At 40.6% G+C, this 15,156-nt stretch overlaps 1 protein-coding gene across 1 annotated transcript; it reads left to right on the forward strand.

The window, feature by feature from the left end:
- Positions 1 to 133: 133 nt before the first annotated feature.
- On the forward strand, positions 134 to 15,088 carry TMEM43 (transmembrane protein 43). Its single transcript, XM_049826693.1, has 12 exons — positions 134 to 286; positions 1,029 to 1,178; positions 2,218 to 2,352; positions 3,071 to 3,165; positions 5,068 to 5,117; positions 7,404 to 7,473; positions 9,295 to 9,365; positions 9,531 to 9,652; positions 10,277 to 10,351; positions 10,433 to 10,534; positions 12,075 to 12,192; positions 13,165 to 15,088. The coding sequence occupies exons 1-12, from the start codon at positions 275 to 277 to the stop codon at positions 13,365 to 13,367; spliced, it is 1,203 nt and encodes a 400-aa protein (XP_049682650.1). The 5' UTR covers positions 134 to 274; the 3' UTR covers positions 13,368 to 15,088.
- The last annotated feature ends 68 nt before the right edge of the window (positions 15,089 to 15,156 follow it).

The following is a 15,156-nucleotide window of genomic DNA, read 5'->3' on the forward strand; positions in this document are numbered from 1 at the left end:
GCTCCAGTCGGGCCCGGCCTCGGCGCTGGACTACAACTCCCAGGCTGCCTCGCGGCCGGCGGGGAGGGCCTCAGTGCCCAGGTGGGAACTACGCGTCCCGGCATGCATTGCGGCAGCGCCTCGGGCGGGGAGCGGCTCGGAGGCGGGAGGGCCGGGTGAGCCCGGAGGAGGAGGAGGAGGAGGGCGAGGGCGGCGGCGCGGCTGCGGGCGGCTGTCGGTGCGCGGCTCTTGCGGCCTCTCCGGGGTGGTACCTGGCGAGGGCGAGAGGCTCAACATGTCGAGGAATGTAAGTGCTGTTCGGGCCGGTCCTGCCGTCCCTCTGCGCTGCGTGTGGCGGTTCCCCGGGTCGCTCCTCCGGGGTGGCCTGTCTGAGGCGAGGGGCCCTGTGCAGCCGAGGGTCCGCTGTCCCATCCCGCCTGGCGTCTCGGGATGAGCAAAAGAGAAGCCTCGCCTCCTCTCTTGGCTACGTGTGCTAAAGCTGCTTCTTCGTTGTTCCCCGCAGCTAGTGTACATACAGATAAACCCCTGGGCTTTTATGCTTTAATGTGGTGCTGGCTAGGGCAGCAATAGCAATTTTGTTTTAAGCTATCTCTTTTTGTTGCCCAAGATGCAATTATTTTAAAGTATGCAGGCACTTTTCCGCTGGTGAGGTAAAACGTAACTTGTTATTTATAGCTATGTTTTAGCTGGCTTGGAATTCAGGAGCATTACTCAATTTGTCATGGCCTGAACGCGGGGTGTGGACACCAAATAGGGAGCCTAGAGACAGACTGAAGAGAGCTTGAAGGAACATGTTGAACCACTATCATAGAAATTGTTTTTTCCATCAGGCTTGAGTTTTATTTATTGACCATATTTCTGGTATCAAAAGTGTGATGAGGCATTTAATAAGTGTGGGAAAGTTTTGGTTGAAGGCAAGAAGTGCTACTCTGTGAAGCAGCAGTATTAACAAAGCTAAAAGACTGATTTTGAAACAGAATGCCTTCCCCTTTCACACAAATATTGCATTTTTGGTTTATCTCCAACAGTTCTCTGACACTGGCAGCAGAAAAGAACATGTTAAAATCACAAGTGAGTCCAAACCAGGGTTCCTGGAGAGGCTCAGTGAGACTTCTGGAGGCATGTTGATGGGACTTGTGACATTTCTTCTGTCTTTCTACCTTCTTTTTACCAATGAAGTAAGTAAAATACTGTCAGTGTTCGCACACAGCTTCAAAATGTCACAGCTGAAGTGACATTCAACTAGTTTTGCATTTATAGGCTTAGTCAAATGGTTGTGTTAAAGCTTTATTACTTCATCCGTGAGAAGAGGATGTTATGTCTGGAGAGCCTAGTGCTTATGCTTGCGATATAACAGAAGAGTGAAATCACCAGGCCACAGACAGTATTTCTGTAGAACTGAGTTTAATAGAGACAGTGGCAGTGTGTGATGAGAGATAAGATTCAAAACTTGTGAGCTGATACAGAAACTGTAGTATTATTGAAAGAGGGTTGTATGACCCAACCATATTCCAATCTTCTCTCTTTCTTGGGATAATATAAGGTCCTCACTTCTAGTGTTGTTATAATTGCATTAAAAGAATTCATAATTGAGGGTGTTAATTATTCTCAGTGTTATTTTATGTCTTGGGTTTAGATTGAAAAAATAATTGAAGTAAGCAGGGAATCCTAACACCCTGCTGTTGCAAACATACATGCTTTTGGCAGTTTTGGAGTGGGGGAGCAGAATTCTGTGAATTTTCACCTAAGACTACCTTTTATACCTCTACAAGAGGAAAGAGAACTACTCCCAGTTTTGGTGACTTTACAGGAAAAAACACACTGTAACATGATGGTAAGGTAAGGAAAGCTTCTGCCATGTAGTTGTATGGGTCTATGGAAAAAGGACCATAACTGGCACAATTTTTGCAGTTACTCATGAACAACGAACAAGGTAAGAGATGAAGAGCAATAATTTTAGACCCTCGTAAGAATAATCTATGTGTGTTTGAGGAGCTTATTCAATGTTAATGGTCATGCTGCATGAATAAGAAGTACTGCCCCAAACTCAGTCAGAAAAAGAGCATAGAAGTACAAGCGTGTTTCAAGAATATGACTTGAGGCTGAATATACAAGCATACCTTGTGGTCTTCAGAACACTTCTCTGCTAACATTTTTCACAAAATACTGCTGTACCATTGATTCTCCACAACTTGATTTTGCTTTTCTTGATTGCAGGGACGAGCTTTAAGGACAGCTAAATCTCTTGATGAGGGACTTTCTCTTGTGATCCCTCTTGATAGCATCCACAGTGTGTCTCAGCAGAATGAAGGGAGATTGGTGCACTTAGCTGGCGCTCTGGCTACATCTAAGGTAAATAAAATAGTGTCTTGAAGATACGAGTATTTTGAGCTTGGAGGGAAGGAAAATTCTTTGCCAGTTAAAATTATGTTTAATATCCAGGGAGAAGACATACAGCTTCTTTCCTACTCTGTAAGCATTGCCGGCTACCACCCAAGCTTTGGTTCTTGGCCCAGAATTGGGGAGATGCTGTACAGCCTTGGTCTCCCTACTCCCAAGCAACATGCTACCTCTAGCTGTGTTTACCTTCCCACTGCCTTTGGTGGATAATTTCAATTCCTCTTCATATAGGGATTCTGTTGTGTATTCATGATATTGTAAAGTCTTTAGGCTTTTGCAGTACAGAGGCTCTGCAAATTCTGACTTTTCAGTAGCGATGTCGTTTTCTATGGTCAGTCTGTGCTGCAGAAGGTAACACAGCACAGTAGCTTCCAGTAAAATAAAACCTCCCCCTGGTTTAAACACTTCAGCCTGCATACCATTAGCCAGCATTTCTGGTTTTATTCTTCACTATGGCAATAATTTTTGGTGATGATTCCTCAGATCAGATTTATTAGTGATGTGAAGAGATGCTCCTTTTTGTCTTTCATAACATTTATTCTATGTTCAACTGTGTGACATAGTACTGTGTACAGTGAGGTATGTAAATGGGTTTGGTAATAAAAGTACAGTGTTTGAGTTTGTGAGGTAATGGCTTTTATACTGACTTGTATTTTCTGTTTTTAAATAGCCTTTGTTTGATCCCAGCTATGGGCTCTCCATCCAGGCTGTCAAACTTAAGCGTAATGTGGAAATGTACCAATGGGTTGAATACGAAGAGTCAACGTAAGTAAAAGAAATCTTTAAAAGTTGTTCATAAAGCTGTTGGATCCCATCACATATTTTTTTCTCTCCCCACCCCCAAAGAAAAAAACCCAAACAAGTCTTTACAGCAGGAGAATTCTAGAGCTCTGGGGTTTTTTTAGAGCATCACTTTAATCTCCTTGGAGATGTCAGGTCTTGTGGATGCTGCAGAATTTGCATCTGATAAAATTTGGGTAACATCCAAGGCCTTTTATCAAAAGTTTTCACTTCCTGATTTTGTATAACTTCATAGGGGGTTTCTTGGCCTCCATGCTACAGCTGTCATTTTTTGTTTTCATTATTGTTGTCTGATGCTGGGCCACCTCAGAGCCTATTGATCTATTTTCTGTCATATGTGTTGTCAACAGGATTCAAAGATCTTTACCAGTTTATGAAAAAGAAGAAAAAAAATAGAAGACACTCATCTTTTCCCCAAAGACTTAGTTGATTTCTATCCTTTCTAATATTCCTAAAGCTTCTTTTTTTTATTGATGTACTTTCTGCCCATCAGTATTTCTGTAACTCCACCCCCATAATACTCCCTGCCTGCTAGTTGATTAGCAGAATCAAAATCACTGTCTCAAAATACTTGGTTCTGAATTTTTTCAAATAAAACTTCATAGTCCTCTTTTTCTCTGCATATGCTAAGCCTTTCCTGCTGCCATTCTCTAAAACTTGATCATGTACCCTCAAGCCAATTTTTTTCCCTGTCCTCAAAAAGGAAATACAAAAAGATTGTTGCTGAATCTGGAAACTTCATCATATTTTCCCTTGGCTATCTTCCTTTCTTCTACAATGACAATGATTTACTTGTTGGGTTTTTTTGGTTGGTTGGCTGTTTTATTTTAAATCCCCCAAAGGGTTCTTAACTTTTGTAAAAAAGTAAGTGAACCCAACAATTTCAATTATGAGACCCAGAATAAACTCTGATAAACCCATTGACCCAAAAACTGCCTGGTTGATAACCTCCAGCATAACATACACTAGAGTATTTCACAGCAATTAAAAAACCCTATTGTATCCAATTGAATCTAGAAGTCAGATTCTTTTCTCAAACTTGTGGACACTTGACACTTTTTGGCTCTTGACTATGAGGGAAATCTCTTCATTTCTTTGGTACTTTACACATGTGCAAATTGAAGTGCTCAATTAAACCAAGACATGATTTCTCGATTATTAGAAGACTCTGCTACCCCTTATCCTTAATAATCAAAAGCCATCATTAATTTCTAGCTGTGAAAGTAAACTGCAAATTTTATTTGCTTGAGAGACACTCAGATTAGTTTATAATAGACAATATTGCAGTCTAGGTACCTTTTCAAGGGGATTTACATCACTGTAATGAAATGTTAGCTACTCTGCCAATAGTTGCAAGGAGAAGGGGAAAAACATTTCTGTTATTAATAATTCTGCTGATAGTAGTATAAAAGTTATTAGCTACTGTGTAGGTCTGACTCCACAGAACTAATGTTCCAAGTTCTTCTGTGTCATACAAAAAAAAAAAGTCAGAGGTAGTGAAGGTGTGAAAAATAACTTCTCAGTTTTAACATGCTTATGGTGCAACATCTGTAAACAGGTTGTTGATTTAGGTCAGCTTGTCTTACTGTCTTTAATACTAGTTGTTCCACATCGATGTAGTCAACACTTCCTTGTTGGCAACATGGGAATAAAAAGGTTGTGACTGTTCAGCGTTTGTGTGTAGTTTTCTCATTGTACAGAGAATCTATGTGTTCAGAATAGGTAGTTCGGAGAAGAGTTACTTATCTTTACAAGTTTGTGCTGCCAGTGAGCTGTCTGTGCATTTCATTTGTAAAGTGTATTCTGCCCTGAGCCAGGGGTGTGTGTGCACTGTTTTGGTTCTCATCCCACTCCTTTTCCCTGCAGTGAATATGAAGAGAATGGTGAGATTAAGAAAGAGACAAAGTATTCATACAGTAAGTTGATCTACAGAAAGTCCCTTTTCTTTTATGTATGTAACTTTGGACTTTTATGTGTGTGTATTTTGATATTTGTTGTAAACCCTGTATTTTCTTGTTGGGAAAGAAAGGAATGTGAAGAAATAAGCAAAAAATCTGTTTCCTAAACAAATGGCAGGACCTCCCTTCCTTGAGGTAACTGAGGTGAAAGGAGGTGTGCTGTTAGCAAGCAACTACTACAGAAAGTCTTGTCTTGGAACTCCTAGAGGTTCAGAGCAGCATCTAGGGATAGGATGCTCTGGAGATAGGGCCCATAATTTCCTCGGTGACAGCAGATGGGCAGAAATGGGATTGTGTTCAAAGATATGCCTGAGATTACTCTTCAGAAGTGGAGTAATTGGGCATGTGTCAGGCATGAGCAGAAGAGAATAGAGAGGGAAGAACAGTGTAGCTCCTGCCTGTAAGATAGACTGTTGAGAATCTGTTTAGGTGTTGATACCAGCTAATGAAAACCACCAGCACCTTCTGATGCGCGCTGTGGCTCTTGCCAAATGCTTTTTTGGCAAGAGCAAAACTGAAAGCATTATTCTGATCTACCCAGTGGCAGAAAAATACTCTGAGTCATCGTATATCTGGAGATTGGTCTCTGCACTTCATTTATCTCTGATTAAAGCACATGGATGTGTAATGTGGGTGTGCAGCAGTTTCTGGGTGTGATCATAAAAATATCCCAGGTCAGTGAACCATGGGACACTGCAGCATGGAGATACATAAGGAGCAAAGCTAGTGGTGAAAAACAGCCATACAGTGGCAGGGAACAAAAAGAAATGCTATTGAAAAAAACAGCTGCCCTCTCAAGATTGATGGATTCTGTCCAGTAAAAGTCTCTGTATTATTAGATGTGTTGGGTTAGCCTTGGCTGGCAGCCAAGGGCCCACACAGCTGCTTGCTTACTCTTCTCAGTGGGACTGGGGAAGAGACTGGGAAGAACAGGAATGAGAGAGCTTGTAGGTTGAAATAAAGATAGGGAGATTCTTACCAATTACCATTGTAGCTAAACCAGACTCAATTTGGACAAAATTAACTTAATTTATTGTCAACTAAAATACATATTTAATTACTGATTTGGGTGTTGGCAAAATGCATTTGCTCTCACCCTTTCCCAGGCTCAACTTCACTCCGGACTATTCTCCCCTTGCCCCCCGTCCTTGTTATCACCACAGGTTACACTCACTCCCCTTAGTGGGGAAGCAAGCAGTGCAGGGGGTGGGGGTAGGTTTACAGTCAGTATGTGCTGGTTTCTCTCTGCCACTTGCCTTTTCACACTTTTCCCCTGCTCCAGCATGGACTCTTCACATGCTGCAGTGAATATCTGCTCTGCTGTGGAGCACCTCCTCCTCCTCCTCCTCCTCCCCTGTTTTTTTGTGTTCTCTCTGTTGTTTCTTACTCCTTTTTGTTCCCTCCTTTCCCCATTTGGTGTTTTCTGCCCTTTCTTAAAAATCTTTTCACAGAAGTGCCCCAGACTTCACTGATGGGTTCAGCTGTGGCCTGCAGTGGGTTCAATATGGAGCCAGCAGCATCCAACACAGGGCAGTCTCTGACCTCTTGCCACAGAGACCACCCCTGCAGCACCCCACCACTACCAGAATCTTGCCATGTTGCCAATACACCAGAATACCCCTTTCAATGGTACCTACTCCACTGTTTAACCAAACTCCCTTTCCTTCTTCTCTACACCTTCATGGAAGTAGAACAAGCTATATTTAATATGGAAGCTGCTCAAAAAAGGGACTAGTTTTGTAGGAGTTGTAAGGAGCCTACTGGGGTCTGTTCTCAGGATGTGGGAAGGCTGCTGTGGTCCAAACAAAGGCAGCATTATGCATTTTTGACAGTGGCACATTACAGGTAACACCTCTATCTGTTGCTTGACTACACTGAAATTTGCTAGTTCCAGCAGAGCTCGCAGCCTTTCCTCACAAAATCAGATTATTCCCAAAGAGTGGAGCCAGGAATCAAAGCCTGATCATGGAAGATGCCAACAGCAAAGCTCCCACTGTGCAAAGTTGAGTTACAATTTTATCCCTGAAATCCTTTTTTTTTTTTCCCTAATCCTGCCATTCCTTGTTAATATGCTAGGAGGATGGATTTAAGTATCAGTACAGACTATCACATACATACCTTGATGTAAACAGTGTTACTAGAAGTGTAACTTAGAGCTGATTAATTGAGAGGTATCTTCAGTAACTAAGATCTGAGTGGCAATTCTTCCTGTCTTTTCCTCAACCTTCATATCATTTTCTTTAGATACTGAGTGGAAATCGGAAGTTGTGAACAGCAGAAACTTTGATCGAGAAATTGGACACAAAAACCCTAGGTAATTTACCACCTGGCACAGTCCCTCTAGATTCTGTCACTTTATCTGATCAAAGATCAGAGCTAAATGACTAATCTTCATGACACAGTGAAGTGGGTAGAAGCTGTTGGTCTTTTGGTAGTTGGGAGAACTAAGGCATAGAGGAATTAGAGAGCAGTTCAAAGCTGCCTGGTGGAACCAGAATTAAGCTATTCATTAGTAATGGCTGGACATCAGGCTATTATTATATTACCTCTGGACCATGTGGTCTCCATGTAGGAGAACCTGAATGGATTCCTTTCTGACTTTTACTGTATGTTAGTGCAGTCTATTACTAATTCCTTCTCCTGTTGTAAGTATAAGGTTAGAATAGCAGACATCCCATGAGCTTTTCATACCACTTGCATGCTGCTTTTTCTAAGCTAGCATGCATGAGCTCACAGGCTTATTTGTGGCAATTGCCCATATATAATTTATATATATCTCATCTGCAGCATTTTAGTTACACTACAATGTGCCATTTTTAATGCTAAGTTTTAGCTTGCATGTCATTCTTACAGCACCTGCTTGTTCGTTAGGATGCAGGATGCCATCTGGCAAAAAACATTACGTGTGAGTGAAAAATACGGCCGGAGAGGTAGTAGGACCAGGATTTCAATAAAAGTTTGAACTTTGCAAAATATCCAGAACTTTGTTTTGGTTCTGTGGGCTGCAAATACACTACCCTTTATTGGGAAGTACTACTTAAGGAAGGAAAGCAAAGATCTATGTGTTTTTGATTGTAAGTCCCGGCTAGCAGACTTGTTTAGATGAGAGACAATAGAAAAAAGCATGCACAGATAACATACCTGCTTTGTCTCTCCTCCCCATGCACCCATTTTGTTAATGAAAATTCTCCAAGCCTTCTCCAATAAATGCAAATCTCCAACTGAGATTAAGAAATATTTTTGATTTAGTGCTATTGCAGTACATAATTTAAAAAGTCCTGCAGTTAAGAACACTTCATCTAAGTGTATTGGTACAAACCAAGGAGACTGAACATAACTGTGGTGGATCCTTGTGTGAGACAGCACAGTGTATGCAGACATGCTGAACTTTAGAATTGATGCCTAGCATTAATGAGACTATTTTAAGTGTATACTACATGTCGTCTTCTTTCTGTCCATCCATCTTTATCTTTTTATGTGACTTAGATATTTGTGAGAATAAAATCTGTTGCTTACTGCCAAGGAGATTTTAGTAGTACTACTTATGAGAATGAAGTCAAGTCTGTAAGTAAAGGATTCCTGAGTTTGGAATTCAATTAACTTGGCCACGATGTAGAAGTACCTTTATATGGAGAAGGTTTATGATCTAGGTTTCTTAATTTAGCAGGTAAGACCTAGCAGTTGACAGCGGAAGCTAGATACATTCAGGCTAGAAATAAAGTGCATTTATGAGTGTAGTTAAATGTTGCAGGAATTCATCTAGGAACATGATTAATTCATTGTCACTCAAAACTTCTATATCAGCACTGAACAGCTTCCTAAGAGCTGAACTCTGTTTCAGCCCATTGTAGGTTCAGTGCAGAAAAAACTAGTGAAATCCTATGGTGTGAATGGAAGGTCAGGCCAGGGGGTGAGACAGTCGTATCTTGTGTTAACTTATTTTAATGGCTCCAACATTATGAAGTCTGGACACAGTTTCTTGATGGATTTTTTTTCACATCATGACAGCCATTTAGCTCTTTGAGTTTCTCCTGACATTTGCCATGGTACATTTTAAGTGCTGTGTATTACACACTGCAAATCAAGAGTTTGATCATAATTTTGGGACTAATCAGGGACTCTCTCTTTTCCTCAGTGCCATGGCTGTGGAGTCTTTCACTGCTGTTTCTCCTAACGTCCAGGTTGGCAGCTTTGTTCTTTCCAAGGGTAAGGATTGCTTTGTACTGGCTTTGTGCCTGCTGTTGCATCAGCAGTGGACTTTGGTTCTTTCCACAGTGGTGGTCATTTCAAGTGATAATCAGGAAGCTAGCCAGCAAATTGGCTGTTCCAAGTTAGACACTGGACCTGAGCTTGATTCTTTATTCTGCTTAGGTCTTGTGGATAAAATTGATGACTTCAAGCAGTTGAGCTTGTCAAATCTTGAGGATCCACATGCTGATGTTACCCGAGGAGGAGATTACTTTTACCACAGCGAGAACCCCAGGCGTCCAGAAGTAAGATGAGAAAGATAAACCAAAGCAGTGATTACTATTATGTGAGAAAGAAAGTTAAGGCATGTCCCATTTCTATTTAAATATGTAGAAATTTGAGTGCAGACCATCACGTAGGATGACACCCTTAGTACAGTCCTTCAGCATGAGTGCTTCTGTTGCAGGAAGCTTCTGATCCTGCTTCTTTGTTCTTGAGTCTGCCATGCTTTTAAATGGAAAGACACAGGATGGTGCTGGGAGGTGGGTTTTACCTCTGCCTTGCTGTACTTAATGGAGTACGATGAAATAGCTTGTTGAAATAGCTTGTTGTCAGCTTGTGCTGCCTGCCCCCCTCTGCCAAAAGATGAAATGACAAAGGATGAACAAGGTTCTCATTGGTGTTAATGTGCTCCTGCAGCTACATCAGAGGGGGTATTGCAAAACAGCATTTGACCTATCCTGTTTCGGCTATCAACTAGGCCTGAAAAAAGTACAGCTTGGAAATCATTCTGGATGTCCTCTGGCTTGACACAAACATTCAGAAAAAGTGTTGATACATAAAACGTGTTCCCGTGCAGAGTTGTCTTTCCTGTGATTCTCCTTTGTAAAGAAATCTTTCTTGACTTCCAATATTCTCTTGTTTCATAGGTAGGAGACCTTCGTGTCTCGTTCTTCTATGCAGGTCTGAGTGGAGATGACCCCTATTTGGGCTCTGCTGATAAGGTGAGTCTTCAGCTGTTTCTGTATTTTGAAAACTCTGTTCCCAACTCAGTAACGAGTAAATATTTTTCCCGTTCTTCCAAGGTGACTGTGATTGCTCGCCAGCGAGGTGATCAACTGGTTCCATATCATACCAAGTCTGGAGATGTCCTGCAGATTCTGTACCCTGGGGAACTCTCTGTGGAGGTGAGATACCACACTGTACTAGTGAAGGGGTAAAACTGGAGATGGTAGTACGGAAACAGCAGGGGAGTAAGCTCATTCTTATTCAGACCTGCTGTAGAGGAGAAGATACTTGGTGTAAAAATTGGCTTTTCTCTCTCCTTTTTCTAGGACAACGCGTTATAGCCTGTGTTTGCCTTCCAGGTTTCTGCACGTTCTTTGCATTGCAGTAAAATGCCATGCTTCGCCCACTAGCAGTGGGCTATAATTTGGCTATAGTTATTCCTGATTTTTTTTTTTTAAATTTTAAAAAGGAACTGTGGCTAAAGTAGCTATATATTTATCTTTTTAAAATCCCCTTCTGTTGCTGCTGAACATCCTTTGCTTCAAAGGCTGTTTCTGTGCCTTCTCATTTTGCTTTTATTTGCTCTTTGGTAGTTTGCCACTTACGCATGCAAGTACATGCTTTTAAAAAGATCGTATGTTAAAACAGTAAAAATCAGGCTTTAATTAAACAAACCGTAGGAGCTATCCTCTCTTCAGCCTCTAATAACAGGAGTTAAGGCTTGTTTGAAATGTTTATTGCTATTCTGGCTGAGAAAGAACCTTGAGGCAGAGCATTATGCTCCAATAAATCCTGCATGCTCCAGCAATTTGGTGATTCATTTACTCCTTTTAGTAGGTTTGTTTCCATTAATGATTGTTTCATGCCCTGCTGCAAAAATCCCAGATGTCAACAATTTATAGGAGCTCCCAAAAGTAGTTAAAAAGGCTTTTGTTTTGAGTAGAAAGAGAGTAGCAGTAGAGTCAGCTCTCTGCTGTGAGCTCTGAATCTTCATTAGATAGAATTTTAGTTAATTGGAAATTAACTCACTACAAATGAATAATTCATAGAGTACTTGTACGTACAAGTAATCAATCAGTCATACATGTCTTTTCACATTAAGTGCTTTATTATGTCTTAGCCATCTTCATGTGTATGTTTTATAGAGCCAGAGGGGCACACAACCCATTTTGAAAAAATCTTACTCAGAATTCTTGCAACTTCTTGCAAATAGATGCTTTGCTTTGCCTGATGAAATACACACATACCTTTTATCTTTTCTTCCCTTCATACTGCTTGCTTTCTTTCATATACCTTTCCCTCAGCCATTAGTGGATATTGTTGCCTTTTTTCTCTTCCTCCAAACATAGTGAAGTCAGATTGTTCCTCCTTTATTACATTTACTTACTAGTATTTTATTTTCCACAGTAATGTTGAATGTATCCATTTGCAGCAAAAACTATGTGCTTTCTGCCTGTGGTTATAGTGTGTTGAACAGTTCTTGTTTAGCTGTCTTAATTTAGAAAAATGCTAGTTTCCCTTGTGCTGCACTTTGAAATCTATTGTAGTGGGCTGTGATACTGTGCAAAAAGGCCCTGCAGAATGAGCTGCTGCATCTTGTACAAGAGAATTTGTACTCCTAAAATGCTGTTGGCTGTGATTTGCTTATAATACATTGGAATCAAGAGGATCTTGAAAGAAACTGAGAAACAGGCTGCATGTAATGGTGTTTGCTTTCAGGAAGTGTTTCAGAAAGAGCATGAGAGTAACACCATGAAGACCTGGGCTCTCCGTGCAGCAGGTTGGCTGACAATGTTTGTAGGCATCAGCCTAATGACCCGAATCTTTTACACTTTGGGTAAGTTTTTTACAGAAATGTAAAATGATTTAGAAATAGGATCATAATCCCTAGAGAGTCCTCTCTTGCTCACATATGCAATTCATTAATTTGGAGGTCAGGAGGAATCTGGTTTGAACTCAGATTGGATTTGATCTGAAAGTTACTGTAGGCAATTGCAGGTAAACAGGATCCCAGAACCAGATGGCTGCTTTGTGAACATTAAAAGAAATTATGCAAATATCTATTGCCAGTCTCAGAAGATCCCAGCCCAGTGCTTACCAAAATCAGAAGCCGAAGCACATGTTGGGCTGGTTCTTTCAAGTCTGACTCAAGGTGCTGCAATCCAATTACTTTCTACACCCATACACAAGTGGTCCCCCCTAATAGGTCTTAATTACTAGTTGTATAGTAACATATCTTTGTTATGTGGTTATTCTACACTACTGTCAACAGACAGCAAAGAAAGTTTTTGTTTATCCTTTTAACATAGAAAAATGTTGGAATAAAAACTTACAGAAAAGCAGGACGTGCCTCAAACTTATATAAACTCCAGACGTCAAAGCTATTGTTTGCTTTGTAGTTGTGATCTCTTCTTTTTTCTTATTTATTTATCCATATACATGCTACTGCAAGATTTATTGTTGCCAGAAATTAATTTTTATGCTAGCATATTGTATCAGTTGCCCTAGACTTGTTCCATAGCTGCAAGGCTATCAGTCTGCTCTGCCTCTCAAGCCTTGGACAAGACTTCAGACTTAATTTTAGATTACTTCCTGTCTGAAGAGATGAGGATAGCATTGTCTTAGATGTTTAGCTGTTCCTTAATTATCAAATGCCTTGAGGATACTCTGCTGAAATGCATTATCCAGCTCTCTTGATAAATAATTTGAGTCTGTCTTTTGATTGCAATGATTAGTATGCAAATCCTAGGGGTGAATAAGACTTCCTTTTAAACCATCATCTTGATACCTTGTTTAATTCTTTCTGCAGTCGACTGGTTTCCTGTTGTGAGAGATCTGGTTAACATTGGATTAAAAGCATTTGCCTTCTGCGTAGCCAGTTCGCTGTCACTCCTGACCATCTCCATTGGCTGGCTCTTCTACCGCCCACTCTGGGCTTTGCTGATCGGGTTGCTCTCTGTAGTTCCAATCGTGGTTGCAAAATCTCGTGTTCCACCAAAGAAGCAGCAGTGAGAAGGAGGTGATTGGGTTTTGAGCTGCATGCTGGTTAGAAACTTCTCAAGTGCATTTCTGTCCCGGTTACTGCAGAATGCTTACAGCATATCACAGTTCAGCAGGGTGCACCAAGAGTTGGGGAGGGGGCTTGAATGTGGTAGTTGATACATGTTATCCATGAAGAATACGACTACAGGATGCTGTTTGTAGGAAGTCAATGACATCGACTTTAGGGAAAAAGCACTTTGGAGTGTCTGTACTGATGATAAGTTATTGAACAAGCAGATTTGTACCTCTGACCACTTACAAATCCCCCCTGATGTGAGAACTGGCAAGTGCTCGCTGGCAGGTGGGGCATCTTGTGTATTATGGAGAAAGTGTCAACTTCATCACATGGACTGTGATTAAATATCCTTAGGAAATATGTGTGTGTACCTGCCTCTGACAAACCCTCCCTCTGCTGCCTTTTCTTATATACACAGTCACACACCCTTCTTTGGCTGATGCATTTGGAAGTGTATGTGTTCAAAGGAAAAACACAACTTAGTCAAATTTCACACAATACTTAGGTAAAATGTATGCCTTTAGACTGAGTTTCAAAGTAACTTGAAATAAATGTGGCCAGGTTAGCAGTGCTCTGAGGTAGGGCAGATTTGTCAGAAAGCATTGATTTCCCCCAACTTTTAAAAAATCTCTGAAGTTGTTCTTGGTTAAGCATCCAAAATGGTAGCGTGGACTATACCATTGCATAACTATTTCAAAAATTTAACTTCAAATTGCACTTACTTAAGGGGATACTCAGAGGTCACCAACCTTTAAAAATAAAACCTGCTGCCTCGAAACAAAACTAATTTTTACAATTGAATGTATATTCTCTATTTGGTTTGGTTTTTTTGCTGTGTATACTGTTTCTTTCTTGAATTTCACTTAGTAAGGACAATGAACGTACTCTGTGAAATTAAATAATGAAAACATTTTTGCCTGATTATAGTTCATAGACTTTAGTAGCCTAAATTTTCAGCTTTATATTGTTAGAGGAATGCCTTCTTTTAGTGTTGTGATGGCTCATGTTTACGTATTTCTGCTGTAACCAGTACTTGAGATTAGAGACTATCTCGTACTGTTTTTAAGTCTCTCTCCATCTAGCTAAAGTCTGGCTTCCAGATGTGCCCTCCCTACACTACAGTGTGGGGTTTTTTCTGTAAGTATACACAAATCAGTACAAAAATAATGTCTTCATTTACAAAATCCAGCTATGACCATCAGGGGTGTTCCCCATACCAAAGGAACTTAACTTGAACATACATAGAAGCAAACGTTTGCTACAAGTGGTACTGAAAGAGAGATCTGAGTTAATTTTTTTGAGAAGTAGTAATTACTTTATTAGCCTTAATTCTTTTCATTCTTCTGGTGTTTGAATGCTGTCAATTCAGTCTCATGGCTTGGTTCTGCTGGGAAAAGCAGTAGTAGTGAGTGAAAGATTATAGGAAGTGCAGGTGGTTTCATGCGTGCAGCTGACATGCGTGAGCGATACTGCGCAGTCTTCCTGCTGCTCACTAACACCAACTTTTGCTCCATGAATAAAGAATTGCACTCCAGTGGGGAGAAAAACAGGTGTTGGACTGCTGTTTTACCAATGATGCAGGAAACAAACCACCATTATGTTATTAGAGATGAAGATGCAATTTTCTACAGAAGTGCTGAGCTTTTGTATATTTAATAAAATACAATTTTCAAAAGGTTGGTCTGTAGGCTTCTTTTTTTATTACATTTACATTTACATTGCACGTTTCATGTCCAGGAATAG

Source organism: Accipiter gentilis, chromosome 23, assembly GCF_929443795.1.
Source record: "Accipiter gentilis chromosome 23, bAccGen1.1, whole genome shotgun sequence".
Taxonomy (NCBI): Eukaryota; Metazoa; Chordata; class Aves; order Accipitriformes; family Accipitridae; genus Astur; species Astur gentilis.

Excerpts from the sequence above, each read along its gene's own strand:
- TMEM43 (XM_049826693.1), top strand. Across the intron at positions 7,474-9,294 it reads ATTGGACACAAAAACCCTAG|TGCCATGGCTGTGGAGTCTT; the intron begins GTAATTTACCAC and ends TCTTTTCCTCAG. Across the intron at positions 10,352-10,432 it reads ATTTGGGCTCTGCTGATAAG|GTGACTGTGATTGCTCGCCA; the intron begins GTGAGTCTTCAG and ends CGTTCTTCCAAG.